We start from the raw sequence: 18,997 nt of genomic DNA on the forward strand, positions 1-18,997 counted from the left end.
TAGGAAATAGCATTCATTTGATAGTGTTGTAGTTTTAGGGAGTGGCCAATAAATCATATTATGTTTTCCTACTTGAGTTTGGAACTAAAAGAGAACTAGACCTAAGAGTCAGTAAGATGGACATGAAAAATAAAAGTCATCTTTATTACTGATAAGTCAGATTGGAGATTAGACCCTCTCTCCTGCATGAAGACAGATTAGAAGAGAAAAATAAATCAATGGGCTGATATGAGCATGCTCTGTTTCCCCCCTTTCTCCCCAAATTCATGGGAAGCCATGAGTAGAGAAATAGTCCTTACATGTTTACTCTAAAAAAATCCTATCACAGAGAAGCTAGAGGATGAATACTTCTACACATGACCATTGCTTGCATAGCCTGAAGACGTTAACATAGTTTAGAGTTTTAGATGATGATACATCTTAGTGAACCCTGGGACTTCATTTCTACCTTTAATATCATTATCATTTGTTACTCTATGCTACATCAAGGGATCGATGTAACAAGTGGTAAGATGGTTCAGCTTTTCTGAGAGAAGCAAACAGTAAATAAAGGGATGGGATAAGGAAAAAAAAAAAGAAGAGTTGAGGACAAGCAACTGTTTCTATAAAGCTCTTAATATTCTTTCCTAGAAAAATCAATCAGATATATATGGAAAAGTCATTCCTTTATTTATTCAGTAAAATTCTTTTCTTTTTTTTTATTATGTCATGTTAATCACCATACATTACATCATTAGTTTTTGATGTAGTGTTCCATGATTCATTGTTTGCATATAACACCCAGTGCTCCATTCAGTACATGCCCTCTTTAATACCCATCACCAGGCTAACCCATCCCCCACCCCCCTCCCCTCTGGAACATTTATTCAGTAAAATTTTATTCAGTGTTTACTCCAGATCAGGAACTGTATGAGTCACTAGAAACACAAAGATGGAGGGAGCAGTTCTTGTTATTGAGAGGGGAGATAAAAAGATAAAATTATAATATATATTAAATGTTGAGTTAGAGTAGACTTAGAGTATTAGGAAAGTACTGGGAGGGGGAGAGGAAGCCATGCCTGTGGTGGCAGAGGGGAGACTGAGAATCATTGAAAGTTTCACAATAAGGAGGTGATGTGTGACCTAGATTAGCCAGGTATTGCAGTGAAGGAAGAACGATTTTCCTGGAAGAAATTGTATGTGAACAGCATGAAGGGAAGGTGTATAAGAAAATAAGGTACATTCAGCAAAGCTCAGCAGGTCCAGGTAGCTTTCATGGGTGGTATATTAGGGAAATACTGCAAACCATAGTGGGTACCAGCCAAGATCATGAATTAGTGCTGAGGCAAGAATTCTGAATGTTGTCCTGAATGTGCAGAAGTTTGTGGTAGGGGGCGCCTGGATGGTTCAGTCGGTTAAGCGTCTGCCTTCAGCTCAGGTCATGATCCCGGGATCCTGGGATAGAGCCCTGCATGGGGCTCCCTATTCAGCGGGAAGCCTGCTTCTCCCTCTCCCTCTGCTTACTGCTCCCCCTGCTTGTGCTCTCTCTCCCTGTCGAATAAATAAATAAAATCTTAAAAAAAAAAAAGTTTGTGGTAGGAGAATAATTTTTCCAAGCTCAGAGTTAAAGATAGAGATAATTCTTATCCTAACTTAGGAGTATGACCTGCTCTAGATAAGTTCTTTTAACCCAAGTCATTTTGTTGTTGTTATGATAAAATTAAGGGGAATTCTGTTTACACCCTTTCAATTACTTTTATTTAGTTCATACTATATGTTGTTTATACAGTGTTTTTAACCAAATATATGCTGCCATCTCAATTCTATAATTACTCTAATTACTTACTAAATAGACTCCTCTTGCAGATTTTGATCTATCAGGATTATATTCCATTTCTCAAATGCTACAAGCATCAAGTATGTACTGAACTTCTCTTAATTATCATCAGGTTATGTATCTTCCAACTTCCAGTTTAAGCGTGTGCCATTCTCTTTGAATATTAAGCACTGATATTTATTTTTACCTTTTAGGTTTGGCTTTTGACACGTTAAATAGAATATTTTCCACCAGTTTGCAAACCTTCAATGATTTTTTCAAATGTTTTAAACATTTTAAACTGTCTCATGTGGAATGCAGAAAACTTTAACTTAATAAGTATTTATTGAATTTACTATTATATGCCAGAAATGTATGTAATAGTAACTACACCCTAGCTATTATAGACAGGCAATTTCCCTTATTGTTTAATTATGGTCACAATACTCTGTTATGAGCAACAAGTATGATGTTCAGGTAATACATTGAAAACCAATGTAGTAGTCCTTTGAATAATTGATAGAATGAAACTACTTAGCAACTACTATGAATATATCAAAAGCAAATTTTTCCAATGGAGGATATCACTTTTTCCAAAGAAGCATAGTAAATGTCATTCATCAAATCTTTCTAGTGGAGGATATCACTTTTTTAAAGAGGCATAGTAAATTTTATGTATCAGCTTTACTGCTTGATTCAACAAATTTTTATTGAGCTTCTAATCTGTGCTACCAATACGGTGACGAGTAAGGAGAACATGGTTGGTCCTGGCTTCCCAGGGTGATAAGTCTAGTGTCAAGGAAAGACAATTCATCAAACTATTAAAATACAATGTGAGAAGGGTTGTGTTAAGGGATATATATACATATATATATATATATATATATATATAATATATACTAACATATGTGTGTGTATCTATATATCTATATATCTATATCTATCTATATCCATATCTATATACATGATACTAATGGGAGATTATGGCTAGTTTTCCTTCTTCTACATCCAGGAAAACCTGAAATCTCATAATATTCTCCCACTCCTACCTCACTTAAGCATGCTCAGTATATTTTTAAAAAACTGAATACCAACTCTCCTCTGCCCTGAAACCATTTCAGTTTTGGATTGCAGGAAAGGTAAGGGATTAGGAGAATATGAATCTGGATTTTCCCAGATTACTTAGGTTCTCAGAAGGTAACTGTTTCCTGGTTTGATTTTATAATAGAAAATTTCACTAATATGGGAAATAAGAATTAGATATCAATGGGAATACATTTTTGTTATTTGATACTAAGCATACTTGGAAATAAATTAATCAGTGCAGGCGTGCCTGAGTGGCTCAGTTGGTTAAGCGTCTGACTTCAGTTCAGGTCATGATCCCAGGGTCCTGGGACCCAGGCCCACATGGGGCTCCCGGCTCGGCGGGAAGACTGCTTCTCCCTCTCCCTCTGCCCTTCCCTCTGCTCGTGACTGCCCTCTCTCTCTCCCTCTCTCTCTCAAATAAATAAGTAAAATCTTTTAAAAAAGAAATTAATCAGTGCATATGGTTATTACTATTAGCATCTCCAAAGAGGAATCTCATGCTGTGTTTAGGCAATAATTTGTCTAAGTGATTTTGTTTTTGGTATAGATCTTTTTCTTATAAAAATGTTATATCCCATTAAGGAAGCTTAAAATAATATATATTTTTTTAAGCCTCACAACTGCAGCATTCTAGTATGATGACTAAGTTCACTTTGGAAAATTTCTGGAGTAGTATATACTCCCAGTTTATTTTTCATAATAATACTCAAGTACACATGTGCTACATGGCCTTCATCACTATGTTTTTAAATAATTATGTGATATTGGGATTCTATTAATGTATCATAGTAATATTAAAATATTGTAACCCATTAAATTCCACTTTAACTTACTTCAACATTTCCTATTATAAATAACACATCCATACTTTTACATGCTTCCTGATGAAACGTTCCCCCAAAATTGGATTAAGGGCCAAGGTCTCATAAAATATATTTTAACGTATGCTAGTATACGCTATAGGTTTATTGCCTCTCAGTTTCAGCCCTGCTCTTCACTGCCTGCTTTGTGACAGTGAAACTGGAACCTGTAAATAGCTCTCCTTGGCCAGGTGGGCCATTGTAAGGGTCACAGTCCTGCAATACACGTCCTGTCCCCTTAGAGAACAGGAAGCTCCAGGCACGTGCCTAACCATGTCCACTCCCTAGCTTTTTAATCCTTTAAAAAAAACCCAGACTTCTCCTGTGTCAATTCTCCGCTGATGATAACAAATGTCTCCAAAATTTTGCAGTTTAAAACAACAACAAACATTTATAATTTCACAGTTTCTGCGGGTCGGAAACTCAGGAGAGGTTCCAGTCAGGACATTGGCCAGGTGACAAATGTAGCTTGTGACTGCAGTTGGACAACCCTTGGTCCAGTGCAATACTGTTTAACAAGCAAACAGGTTACATAGAAGAGACTGCTATTTCTGTTTCAGAGAACTGCCAGGAATTTCTCTTATATCTTCTGTAAAAAAGGCAACTATATTATAGAAAGAACAAGAGTTTAAACAACCTTCTAGGGGCGCCCGGGTGGCTCAGTCGTTAAGTGCCTGCCTTCGGCTCAGGTCATGGTCCCAGGGTCCTGGGATCGAGCCCCACATCCAGCTCCCTGCTCAGCGGAGAGCCTGCTTCTCCCTCTTCCACTCCCCCCTGCTTGTGTTCCCTCTCTCGCTGTCTCTCTCTCTCTGTCAAATAAATAAATAAAATCTTAAAAAAAAAAAAAACCCTTCTAAATAGTTTTCATGACAAGAGGCACTTTTCTTACGTTATACTGCACAGTAAAAACAATCAGAATTCGTTTTCAGTTTTAAATATATGAACCATTCTCTTATTCAAGAGCAGATTGTATAGTTTATGTGATTAAGTTATATAAATAGGAAAACAATTAGAAAGGATTCCTTACCAATTTGTGAAATGTAACTCTTTTCTTCTTTTAATTTCAGATATTCAGTACTTCTTAGATACTGACCTGTCACCATATACTTCCTATTCCTATTACATCGAGACGGCCAGTGTGCATGGTTCAACAAGGAGTGCGTCTGTCATTTATAAGACGAAACCAGGGGTCCCAGAAGGAAACTTGAGCTTAAATTATATCCTTCCTATTAGCTCAGACTCCGTGACACTTGCCTGGACTGCACCTTCAAATCATTCTGGGCCTATAGAAAAATATATTTTGTCTTGTGCTCCTTCAAGTGGCAATCAGCCATGTGTTCCTTATGAAGGTCATGAAACCTCTGCTACCATCTGGAATCTGGTTCCATTCACCAAGTACCATTTTTCTGTACAGGCATGTACTAGTGGGGGTTGTTTACACAGCTCACCCCTTACGGTGATCACAGCCCAGGCACCTCCCCGAAGGCTGGGTCCACCTGAGGTGCAGCAGATTGGTTCCACAGAACTTCATGTAGAATGGTCTCCCCCAATGGAACCAAATGGTAAGAATTCAGGGCTTAGATTTCCCTTTCTTGAGCAAAACAGGAATGAGAATCTAGGCATTTGGAATTGTGCAATAAGAATCTGGCAACTGTATGCATTTTTGTAACTGTACGATATAATAATTGAGAATTTCTAAAGATATCAGATACTATTTGTACTGGTTAGTAGAACAAGTATATTTCTTTAATCTAATAACAAATTCCATTCATTTAAATTGCCCCTTAAAAGGCTAATATTATCTTTGCTCTTAATGACATCTGTCACAACAAAAATGATGTTTCTAATTTGAAACTCACTTATGAAATGCATTATATTTGACTGTGTCACAAGTTAGGGCACCCATAAGCAGTAAATTTTCTCTTTTAAGCAAGGAAAGGATATAAAATAATACAAAAAATATGTATATAGGCTAGCTGACTCCATTAAGTTAATTTTTTGTCTTCATACAATTGAACCCTTGGTTATATAGGCCAGACACAAATTCATAGATTTTTAGTAATTAATATCATGTACGTACGATGGTAAAACCTTTTCTCTTAGACTTTTAAAGTTATTTAAGAAGACTAGGTAGAAATCAAGTTTAATATTCTAGTATTTTTATAAACAGGGCTTGTGTTAAACAGATAATAAAATACCCATATTTGAAAGTATATAAATTGGAGGTGCAATGATCAAATCTGCCCCCCCAAATGCAATTCTTAGTACAAATTATGATCATTCATTCTGAAAGGGATTGAATTTAGCTGTAATAAGTTAAAGCTATTTTGTGTTTATGCATTCCCTTTTGATTTGTTTTTCCCATGAATATGATTTTCAGCAGTATTTCACACATTCATCTGTCCATCAGTTTGTTGTGTTTTATAAGTCCCATCATCTAGATTACTGAAGAAATGGACAGGTAATCTAGTCAGAAGAATAATGCAAAGCTGGTACTTTTTAACCGGCCTAACCCCGCCCCACCCTCAAAACTGTCTGTCTGTCTGATGAGTCCTCCTGGTTCACTTTTCTAGGAATAATTATAAGATATGAACTCTACATGAGAAGAATGAAATCTGATGGAGAAACCACATCAGCAGAAAGTCGAGTTTTTCAGAGCAGTGGCTGGCTCAGTCCTCACCCACTTGCAGAATCAGCCAACGAAAATGCATTAAAACCTCCTCAAACAGCCACAACCATCACTGCCTTGGAACCATACACCAAGTATGAGTTTCGAGTCTTAGCTGTGAACATGGCTGGCAGTGTGTCTTCTGCCTGGACTTCAGAAAGAACGGGAGAATCAGGTGAAGAAAAATGCTTTGAACTCTACTTTGAAGATTCCCAAATGAAAATACTGCCCCAAGTGAAAGTCAACAGAACTAAAGTACCTTTTGAAAAGCAATTATAAATTTATATAGGCCAAGGAAAAATTTCACATATCAGTTGGTTATGTAAATATCTCAAGGTCACAAAGCACTTGCAATAAGTTTTAGGGGAAAAAAAATGCTTGAGCTATTACTTCAAGGGGGAAAAATAACTATAGTTACAGTCTTTGGGGAATGTTTGCCAATAATAGTAATTGGTTTCCATTCCTGAAGTGGGTTGGCCGTATGTCCTTATCTTGCTCCAAATTCAGCACAGTTTATGTTCAATGAAAGAGGTAACTGTACCAATTTCACAAATCTCATTTTGTTTTTATTTCTCTCTCCAAAGCAAATAGTGTAGGTACTAGATGATACCTAATGACAGAATCCTGGATATCAATATCTGTAATTCACAAGTGTGCTTATAAGCAGTTGGCAATATGGTAAGGAAGGAGAGTAAAATTTTCAATTTTCTTAAGATATCTTCACTACAGCAAGTGAGATATTTTTAACCCCCCCTCACTTTTTTTTTTAAAGATTTTATTTATTTATTTGAGACAGAGAGAATGAGAGAGAGAGAGCACATGAGAGGGGGGAGGGTCAGAGGGAGAAGCAGACTCCCCGCCGAGCAGGGAGCCCGATGTGGGACTCGATCCCGGGACTCCAGGATCATGACCTGAGCCGAAGGCAGTCGCTCAACCAACTGAGCCACCCAGGCGCCCCCCCCCTCACTCTTTACATTCAAAGCACTTCAAATATCATGAGCCTTTAACCAAAAAAAGACACTTTTTGTTCTGCTTTGAATCTGTGGATATTCAAAGAAACCCAAGTCCTGATTTAAATTGGATCTGTTAGGACTGTGGGAAGATAAGGGTAGCGTTAGGTTGATGTCCAAGGGAATCATTTCATGAATAAAATGTGCATTGTGCTTGAGCATCTCTTAATGACTACCAGCCGTCTTGGACAAATAATAGTGCCATGCCAGCACAAGTGATGAGCCATGGCATTCTGGAAGGGGAAAATCAAGGTCAGAAACGAAAAGTAATGGGTGGAACTGCAATACTGGACCCTCGTAATCTTATGGGTCACTGGCTGCTGAACGTGTGATGAGGTCCTTTGATAATACACCTTTGGTTAGCACATTTAAAATCCATATTAAGATCTCAAGGATGGCAGGGGGAGAATGTATGCGTGTATGTACTCTGAACATTTCAATCAGGATTTATTGAAAACTTTAAACATTTCTTTGGGGTTATTTAGAACATTTTAGATTTACCTCTTCCTGAGGAGTAATATTCTCCAAGCTCTATCAGTGTGGCTCAGTGAAATACATCTGTACATCAGAAATCCAATATGTCACTATGCATTGTTCTGGACTTTGCGGACTAAGGTTCCGTTTTGATGACTTCTCCTTTCAAATGCTTCATAAGACCTGTGGTTTCCAACCCCAAATAATCTACTAGTTATCTTGGTGAACATAAACAAATTCTTAAATGATGTTTCTTTTGTAAATGGAAAATATCTTTGCTGGGAATATAAGGGTGGAGAACATCCTTGCAGAGAACAACAACAACAACAACAACAACAACAAAAGGCAAGTAGCTTTTCTAAGCACCAGTATATCCTTTGATGTTTAGAAATCGGATTATGTAAGGAACAGGGTTATGTGAGAAACTAGAATAGGTGTATGAATTCCATCTGGAAACCTGGAGGTACAGCATTCATTGTCTGCTTGTGTTATCATCATTGACAGTGCCTGCATTCATGACCCCTCCTTCCGTCTTCCCGCTCTCACCGCACTCCCTCAATGTGTCCTGGGAGAAGCCAGCAGAGAATGTAACAAGAGGAGAAGTTGTGGGGTATAAGATCAATATGGTTTCTGAACAGTCACCTCAGCAATCTCTTCCGGCTGTGTTGTCACAGGTATTAATATTTTAGAATTGAATTTCTTCTTTTTGACATTTTCTGATTTTGCAGAACTCTATGACCAAATTCTCCCTTATATATTCCTTACCTGTGGTGTTTGTTTCTTAATATAAAACCATGCATACGAGGCACTGTATATTTCTATCACTTATTTTTCTAACAAAAACATGTATTAAAACAAAATAGGTATGATTTTGTTTAATAAAATATGCTTTCTACACTTAACATCTATCCTTAAATATCTTGTAAGGAGCTGACTTTCAGTAGCTGTGCACTGTCATGTTATTTGGGCATACAGTAATGTATTCAACCAACCCACAGTCAGTTGGTATTTATATTGTGTTAATTCTTTTGGAAATATAAGTAACGTCTTCTATGGACATTTTGCATATTTCTGTTTCCTAAGAGAAGAGAGTTCTGAGGAGTGGTTTTATCACAGCTTATAGCAAAGGTTAACATGGTTAAGGTTTGGGATATACAGTGACATATTGCCTTCTAGTAATGAGAATAATAATCATAGCTAACTTATAAAGGCTTTATTGTGTACATGGGCTAAGTCATGTGATATGTATATAATAATCCTGGAAGGGGAGAGACTCTTGTTTCCCTCTAATTTATGGTGTGGTCAATGTACTCCATTAGCCTATTTTACCAGCATGAGGGTGGCCAATGACAGAGGTGGCTGATGTTAACTGGACAAGTCACTCTGTGTACCTGGCTGTTTAGCACCTCTTTTGAGGAAGATGCTCTTTGGTGGGCATTAGCACGATATAAAGAGATCCTCACACATAAGCATCTCTCCCATGGGCCTATCCACATTCTTCTTTCCCACACTTCCTGGTTCCTGATCTTCCAGGCTTTTTTTTTTTCCATGCCCATGACCAATACATTCAGGTCACTGCCATATAGTTCAGATGTGTTCTGCCTTTGGACTCTTCCTTTTCCACACAAAATGGATGGCCAGGTGCACTGCCTGAAGTTCTGCCCATTGAGCAGATTTCTTCTTACTGCTGGTTTTTAGGGCCATTCTTGAATGGGGTTATAGAGCATCCATCACCCATTTTTGACTTGCAACCATGTACTAAGACAGCCCATCTATGAACCCAACCACATTTTTCTACTCTGTCAGCTCTTGAGGAACGTCCAAGAAGTCATAGGTATGAGCTGAGATTGAGCCATCAGTGTACAAATGGTAGATGACATGGGGGTCCAGACAACCTGCTTGCACAGCATATTATTCCTGGCTCTGCTTCTGCCTGTTACCAGATATCCCCTTCCATTTTACGATGAATTTCTGTTAGACCAACTTGGCCTTAAGACATAGCCTGTCTGACAGGACTCAGCTCATGAGGGGTAGCTCTGGCTACATGACCATTTGATGTTGATAGTCAGATTCTCTGCTTTGACCAAAGCCCACTAGCATGCTAGGGACTGTCTAGCAGATGGTGTTTAATTTCCATTGTGTGATATGACCTTGCTCCACATCCCGTGAGTGTACCTTGTGACTCTCTTACTGAGGGCTTGCCATAAATGTCTCACATACCACAGGATCTGATAGGCTTTATGTCCCAAGTTGCTTGGCTGCTTGCAACACAGCCTTGACCTGCTGAAGAATCCTCTCCAGCCCTGGGGCACACTCAGAGCTGGCAGTACTCCACAGTATTCAGTAACTTGGTCAGAATAGTATTCCCAGATGTGGAATATACTCTCTTCAGAATGTAAGAAGGCCTGCCAGACATTCTGTTTCTTTCCTCCTAGTGGTAAGGGCAAGATGCAATAATTTGACCTTTACTTTGGAAGGGATGTCCTAGCATGTCTTAGGCTACTGGACCCCTAAAAATTTTACTGATGTGGCAGACCCTTAATTTTAAAAAACTTGATCTCTCATTCTTTGGAGCATATAATACTTACCAGGACTTCTGTATATCTGCCATGTCTTGCTTCTCTGATTCATTTAATAGGATGTTATTAATTTGGAGAACCAATACTGCCAAGGCAGTTTTTACAGTCTGCCTTGAATTGATGACCTTCAGATCTTGTCTTTCTTCAATGCATTAATAGCACCCAGCAAGAGCTACTTGATTCCACAGTCCTAATAATTACTACATTCCCCAAAGTAGTCCATATAATTTCCAGTTCCACCAAACCAGTGAACTTCCTTCTACTGGTAAATCATCCAGTTCACCACCGATGAGTTTAAGAATTGCACCACTAGTGTTTGCTAGGGGCCATCGGTACTCCACCCACTACCTGTGATGAGGTTCTCTTTGGCAGCCAGCTGGTTGGTGATCCAACTCCAAAATATCATTTTAGAGTCTCCTTCCTAGGGCACTCCTGCTGTCACTTAGGTCAGGTTCTCTGGGAAACAGATGCTGTGGAGAGGGTGGAGTACATGTTTATTGGGGAGTGCTCTCAGAAACAACACACGGAAAGTAGTAAGAGTTGCAGGGTTGAGCAGAATAGGAAGCTGAATTGTGATGCAGTAACGAAAGGGTCTAAGCTGATCCTGTGGGTAGTTCTGGAGCTGAAATGACCCTATCAGGTTGTCCTAAAGAAGTCAAGGAGCTAGACCTTTGTACCCCATTGTATTAGTTTCCTGGGACTGCAATAACAAATTAACCATAAACTAAGTGATGTAAAACAACAGAAATTTATTTTTTTAATGGAGGGCCAGAGTCTGAAATCAAAGTGTTGGCAGGGCCATTTTCCCTCTGAAGGCTGTCCAGGAGATTCCTTCCTTGCCTCTTTCAGCTTCTGGTAGCTCCTTGCGTTCCTTGGTTTGTGGCAGCATAACTCCGGTCTCTGCCTGTCTTCACATGGCCTTCTTCTCTGTGTTGCTGTCTCTTTGTATCTGTGTATCCCTCTCCTTTCTTCTATAAATATATCCCTTGTACTTAAAACCCAGCTTAAATCCATGATGGTTTAATTAATTATATCTGCAAAGACCCAGTTTCCAAATAAGATCACTTTCTGCGGTACTAGGCAAACAAGGATTTTTGAGAGACCGTCTTCAACCCATTCCCAATAGGTTTGCCAATATTTCTGAGCCTTTTCAGTAGACAGAGCATGTTTACAACACAAAGCTAGAAGAAGAACCAATAAATAATTTATGATTCCTTGTTTTACTTTTTCATTAGTCTGGAAATAAGTGCTGACTAATTTGCCTCTGTCTCAGGTGATAAACACAGAGGTAACCTTACACATATCTTGTAACTGAAATGATTTAGTCTACCAATCCAGTGTATCATAAAATTTAAGGTAAATTTACAGCTGTAACTGCTTTGTTTGGTCCTTAATGTTATACCGTATTTATCATTGTTGTTTTGTTGTTTTTGCTATGCTTTTGCTTTGTAAACTATCCTTTCTCCGTAAAACATAGCTTCAAAGCAACTATTACTTGCAGTATGGTATTCTAGTCTAAGAAACAAAAATAAGAAAAAAACATAGTTCCTAAAAATATAGCCTTAGAAGTCAACTTGTTTGTTCATATTCCACTTCTGCCAATTGCTAGCCATCCACACATATATGCACTTAGGTTTTACTCATCTGTAAAATAGGAAAACAATTTCTGCTTATCTACATGAGTTTTGTGGAGTTTCAAGTGCTTGACAAATATTAGGTCCTACTAGTGATTATTATTAATGGGATAGGACTACATTAAACTTTTAAAAAGATAATTTTATCAATCAGTGGAGCAGGAAAATATTTCTTTTTTATTAGTGACAAAAATTATGTATATGCATCTTTTTTGTTGAAAAGTCTTTCTTTGTGGCTGAGTTGAAATAAGGATATAGATATGCCACTTTATTCTCTTACGCTTTCTCTCCCTACAAATATCTATCTATCTAATCATATATTCAAGAAAGTGAAATCAAGAGTGGCAAAGTCAAAATCTTCCCCTTCTCAATAATTAAATTTGTATCCACACTGGCCTGAGTGTGTCTTGTTATAAGCTTGGTAAAAAAGTTGCCAAAATTTCTAGGGAAAGCCTACTGTAAATAATCGTTACAGAATCATTGACTAAGAATGTGGCAAGGAAATATATAGAAGTGGTGATATTATCAGCGTAGGATTTCAAGCTTCTACAGAATTCTCTCCACTTCCTTAAAGATTTATCCCAAAGAAAATTTTCAATTAAATTGTCCTTTAAGTCTTATAAAATGACTATATATATGGTAAAGACAAAGTTTATGTGCGTGATTATTTTATGTGCCCCAAGCTTTAAGGTAAATGTCTTTTTAAAATCATGTAATTTATGGGTGCCTGGGTGGCTCAAATGGTTAAGCGTCTGCCTTCGGCTCAGGTCATGATCCCGGGGTCCTGGGATCGAGTCCCACATCGGGCTCCTGACTCAGCGGGGAGTCTGCTTCTTCCTCTCCCTCTGCCTCTCCCACTGCTCATGCTCTCTCTCTCTCTCTGTATCTCTGTGTCTCAAATGAATAAATAAAATCTTTAAAAAAATAATAAAAAAATAAAATCATGTAATTTATAACAACTATCTGTAGAGAAGTAAAAGTCCATCAAAATTAGTATTAATCTACATTTTCTATTTCTTGTTATATTTCATCTTGTATTCTTGCTCCACAGAATAGTTTGCTCAAAAAATGATGCAACATCCTAAATGAAATAGGAAATACTTCATTTTTAAATTTTTTAAAAAAAATTTGAGTATAGTTGATACAATATTAAATTAGTTTCAGGTGTACAACATAGTGATTCAACTTCTGTATATGTTATGCTATGTTCACCATAAATGTAGCTCCCATCTGTCACCACACAATGCTGTTACAGTAACATTAATCATACTCCCTATGCTGTGCCTTTTTATTCCCATGACTTATTGATTCCATAACTGGGAAGCCTGTGTTTCCCACTGTCCTTCACCTATTTTGTCCATCCTTTCCACACCTTCCCTCTGGCAACCGTCGGTTTGTTCTCCATATTTGCAGGTCTGATTTTGCTTTTTGTTTGTTTGTTTATTCATGTGTTTTGTTTTTTAGATTCCATATATGAGTGAAATCCTATGGTATTTGTCTTTATCAGTTTGTCTTTACTTAGCATAAGATCCTCTAGGTTCATCCATGTTGTCATAAATGGCATGATCTCAACCCTTTTTATGACTGCATAATATTCCACTGTATATTTTTACCACATTTTCCTTAAAATAAGAAACACTTTATTATATTTTATCTGGAGAACAATTCCATTTTCTAAAAGTCTACATTAATCCTACCAGGATTGTTCTAAATTGGATAAATTGTATAGCAATATCCAGTAAATTTTACTCATTTCAATGTTTTACTTTTCTTAGAAAATCTTAAATCACATTGCACAGAACAGAAAATTTTATATCCTCAATCCCTCAATAAAAACTTTAGAATTAGAAACATAAAGGATTTATAATCTGGTGTTTGATGTTTTTCTGATTTCTAAATGTAATTGTGAGGAAATAGTACCAAAGTTTTAAATTATTCCTAGATTTTTAGAATCTTTGAAATTACTTTATTTCTGAAAATTGTTTTATATATGATATTGTTTATATTCTATTCACACTGCTTTCTAGAACTATTCATTTAGTTCATGAAATTTTAAAGTCAATACCCAGGCAAATATTCCAAATGAATTTTATCTTACTTCTACAGTGAAAATATCTAGACAATTACTTCAAATGTTACTAACCTTTACAGTTACCTGCATTTATATTTATGGAAGATTATTTGATATGAATGTATACCAACATCCCTTAGAAAAAAAGTTTTATACTAATGCTTGGTGTCATACTCTTTGTTTTAATGACTTTTTTTTTCTGAATATAATTTCCAGTGCTTTTTGTATCTATAAACTAAGTAAACTTATGTGGTTGCTTTTGATCATTTCTAGTTGTAATGATGGGACCAATGCTCAGTGATAGTCGTTTAATTATTTGTTTATGGACCATGGAGTTCCTCTCAGTCTCCTTTGCTCAAATCTGCTATTTTCATTTGAAATTGTGTGATAAAGACAATATTTCAAAAAATGTAACTGTTTGATCTAATCTGCATATGCTTATTTGTATAAGAAAGATAATTGAGAATTGACCTCATGTGGATGCTAAGTAATGTGTTTACTTGTTTTCCTTTTTCTCTTGTGGCTTTTTTTTTTTCTTTCAAGAAAATGATGGAATTGATTTAACATAGTGACATTTTTCTGTACTGGCTCCATCAAATAACGTGTGGGCATTACTACGTGGGGTTAGTTTTGGCCAAGCCCCATGGTTTTATTTGGACTTTTTCATGATAACAATGACAATGTCACCATCCTTTATCTCTACCATTGGTGACAATAACCATACCACCATGCTGCTTTATGAGGCAATAACTTGGTTTCCTCATTTATCCACTCAGGAACTGGATTATTACCTCATAAAACAGTGTGATTGTACAATTATCAATTAAATCCTAGCTTGTTGAGACTCTTCAAAAAAATCCCTTTCCTAATAGTGGTTGGCAATAATTCCTCTGTCTGAATTCATAGAACATGATTGGATTCATGGATTCTTGACTGCCAAGGTTATATTTCTCACACTGTTTATCTATTATATGATTTTTTTTTTTTTTTTTTTTTTTGCCTTGAAGGTGTTGTACACTGCTAAATCCCAAGAACTGTCTTACATTGTAAAAGAACTAAAACCTTATAGGATATACAACTTTACTATTTCTCTCTGCAACTCAATTGGTTGTGTAACCAGTGCGTCAGGAACAGGACAGACATTAGCAGCAGGTAAGCAAGTTTTAATGGACACGAAAAATATATTGTGTCTTTATAAACAAACACCTATAAAGTTCAATACCTTCTCTAGTTTGGACTTAATACTGTCTTTTCTGGTTTCTCCTGCTCCCCCATCACTAACTCTGATTGCTACCTATATTGACATTTTTAAACAAACAAAAAATAAGTAAATGAGCTGAGGTTTAAGAGGTCCATGGGAGCCCTGAGTTGCACCTGTGCCATAATAAGAAATATAATTAGATGCAGAGCAACTCCAGGGCTCAACAATCACCCTAGGTCCTAGTGATGTTCTGACAGTTGGAAGTGCCCAGGTGGCTTCTTATGAGGCTCAGGATGCTTCTTCCTGACCCTTTTTGTGGGCTTTGGATCTATTCACGCCTGCCCTGTGGGGTTAAAGGTAGACATCCGGGAATTACTGGGTTGCCCTGGTGTTATATTTTGCCTTTATTGGCTGGGCAGTAGTGTAATTATTAATAATTTTGTTATTAATAAGAAGCTCCTAAGTCTGTGAAATTCAAATAAAAGACTGGTGATCAAGTAAGATCTTAGTAGGAAATGGTTTGTATAAATTTTTGGCTTGCTTTACTTAGAGCAAAATAGATTCATACGAACTTGATTACATGTATCACTAACACCTACATAGCTCAGTTACTCTGCAGTTAGTATATTTTCAAATCAGTTTTCTGTCTGCAATCAAGCAAGGCTTGGTCCTCCTTAAGAAAATGTCCAGATGTGAGAAGGTTAAGAGACTCCTAGATGAATGACAGATATTATGCAAACATATTTAGCTATAAAAATATTCCCTGTGCCTTTTCCCTAACTGTATTCAGGTCCAGTTCTATTGTTTTGTTTTGCCTTGCTTTAGTTCTGGAAAAACTTGTTTGGCTCAAATGACTTTATCCAAGTAATTTTGTTTCTTCAAATTTTCCATCCATGGGAACGACTCCCCAATGCTAAGGAACTATGTTTTATTACCTCTACAACTGAACCCTTTGTGTTTTTATATATTTATATGTATTTCATATGTATGCATACATTTATGGCATACCTAGATTGTATAAAATACCACTCTCCTATAACACTGTTTATTTATTTATTTTTGTATATTAGATTATTAGAGGGTTACTGAATATGGATAATAGAGGCAGGCTCCCTGTGTCCTTCTGGAAAAATGATATAGTTTGGGGCTAGAGAACAAAGAAGAGGAATCTGTCTTGCAGGCTGGAGAAAAGTAAAAATAGAAACAACACAAGTTGAAAACTGGCCTGAGTTATAGTAGAGAATAGAGGGATCCCAATCATGTGAGTGAGCGGAACTGAAATCATGACTTCCCAGGGTTGTAAAACACTTAAAAGTCATCTAGTGTGGGGCGCCTGGATGGCTCAGTTGTTTGAGCGTGGGACTCTTGATCTCGGCTTCGGTTGTGATCTTGGGGTCATGGGATCGAGCCCTGGGTTGGGCTCAGCTCACAGCGCAGTCTGCTTGTCCCTCTCCCTCTGTTCTTCCCTCCACTCTCTCTTTCTCTCTCAAGTATATAAATAATAAAATCTTCAAAACAAAAGTCATCTAGTGCAACTTTCTAGACAATAATAGCATATTCTATGTTTTCTAGACAATAATAGCATATTCTATGTAACATTCTCCCCAAGTGTTTATCCAACTCATGTTTGATGCCTTTAGCAGTAGGGGAGCTCCCAATTCTCAGGCAAATCCAAGTTTAGAGACTTCTTTCAAATGGTAATTTCTTACATTGATCCAGAATATCTCTCTGCGGCTTCTATTCAGCAGTCTCCTTCTACTCCCTTGGGGGCTGTCATTAGTCTAATTCCTCTTCCTCATGACATCACTTCCAATAACATTTTCAATAGCAAGCCTTCCCTCAAGTCTCTCTCCCACGCTGCATCCCACAGCATCTCCCATCTGTATCTCACATGCCAGTTTCTACTGCTAGTTCAGGTACTCTCTTATAGATGAGATTCAGTCTGTCTTTTCATGGAAACTAATGAGATTAGATGGACCCTGGGGATGGGAAGAGAAAAGCAGGACAAATGTCTGTGAAACAGATCCTTCCTGGTCAACACACCAGTGATAACAAGTGTGTTAACAACATCCACCTTGGTTGTAGTAATTGGTTTCTGGGGCATGGAAGAAGTCACAGCTGAGTGCTCTGTGCAGCTCCCATTTTAGCTACTGGTGAGGATACTGAAGACCACTCCTGTCCACTGGAAAAGTAGTGAAATGAAACTAATCTAAGTCCTCTGAATTCTGCCTCTTTATCCTTGAAAGATAGAACTTGGAAACTTCTCATATTCTCTGAAAGCCATGAGATGCACAAATTAATCGACTTTTAAAAATAAGAACTTATTCATGTGTTTAGGGGAAGATGCCAGGGTTTAAATTTGGGGCTCTGCCATCTACTAGCTGTATGACCTTAAGTAAACTATGGGACTTCTCTGGCTCAATTTTCCAATTTAAAACTAAGGATAACCTATTTCACAGGGTTCATGAGGATTAAGAAAGTTAAGCAGTGCCCAGCACAGAGTAAATCCTCAGTAGAAATTGTTATTTTTATCATGATTATTCTCACTCTGTCACAATGTAAATGTTATAAAATTTCTAATATTATCAAAATCTAAAAGGTTATTTTACAACTTTGCTTCCATAACACTATTATAACACAAATGAAATAGTGCAGATTCCTGAAACTAAGGAGTATATTACAAAAATAAACTGTAGGAGTGCTAAAGTCTAAAAGCATTATTTTTCAGTTCTGTAAGGACATGCCATTCAGAATTATGACAAGCATTTCAAAATTTTGCTCAAAAACTACAGATTTCAAATTTGTTGTTTGCAGTATACAGTTAATAATGTGCCATAATCATATAGTTACTGTATTTTGTTGTGAATGCTCAATTCCGTAAGCATCTAATAAGGGCTTATCTATTTAGGGCACTATGGGGGATTCAAAGATAATTCAAAGACACCTTAATGGTGCCTGCATGAAGATGCTGACATACAACAGGTAGGGTTAACACCTGGAGGCATTGGATAAAGGACAAAAGAAAGCTATGGGAACATAGAATATGGGATATTTGATTTGGGAGATGAAATGGCATTTGAGGTGGACTCTAAAGGCTTGGTTAGGATTTGGGTAGGTATTTACTGGACACATGCCATCCTGGTCACTATTTTAGAGACTAGCACTGTTCCAGGAGCCGATGGGATGAAAACTGGGGTTTATGAATATTTCCCTGGCAGTAGCATGTAGAATTGACTAGAAGAGAGTGTGCAAATAGAGTCTCGTAGACTTTTCTAAGAGGCAGTGAGGGAGTAAATCAGATGAATAGAAGTAAAGATTGAAGGAAGGGAATGCAGGTGGACTAAGGAAGAGAAATCCACAGGTTAAGAAGAAGGAAGAATTGAAGATGACAGTAAATATTGCAGACCATGGTGATGCCGTTAAAGATAATGAGAAAGATGAAGAAAGAGCACATGGGAGAAATAAACCCATGAGTTTAAGTTTGCTTTGTTAGAGACACATCCATGACGATTATAAGGAGCCTGCAGTAGAAAATGCAAATCTGGGGCTTAACAATGATATGGACTTTGTAATTATTTCATATAGATAAAGCTAAAACTGTGGATGGTAATGAATTAGT

General features: G+C 37.2%; 1 protein-coding gene across 1 annotated transcript in view; it reads left to right on the top strand.

Annotated features, from left to right (window-relative positions):
• Positions 1–18,997, top strand: part of USH2A (usherin) — a 702,118-nt gene that overhangs the window by 187,730 nt on the left and 495,391 nt on the right. The window contains exons 16-19 of the mRNA XM_035010130.1: positions 4,809–5,303; positions 6,315–6,584; positions 8,398–8,567; positions 15,185–15,329. Coding sequence (XP_034866021.1) covers positions 4,809–5,303; positions 6,315–6,584; positions 8,398–8,567; positions 15,185–15,329 — 1,080 coding nt within the window. The remainder of the gene's footprint in view (positions 1–4,808; positions 5,304–6,314; positions 6,585–8,397; positions 8,568–15,184; positions 15,330–18,997) is intronic.

This window comes from Mirounga leonina, unplaced genomic scaffold (genome assembly GCF_011800145.1).
Source record: "Mirounga leonina isolate KUSES-001 unplaced genomic scaffold, KU_Mleo_1.0 Mir_154, whole genome shotgun sequence".
In the NCBI taxonomy this organism is placed as follows: domain Eukaryota; kingdom Metazoa; phylum Chordata; class Mammalia; order Carnivora; family Phocidae; genus Mirounga; species Mirounga leonina.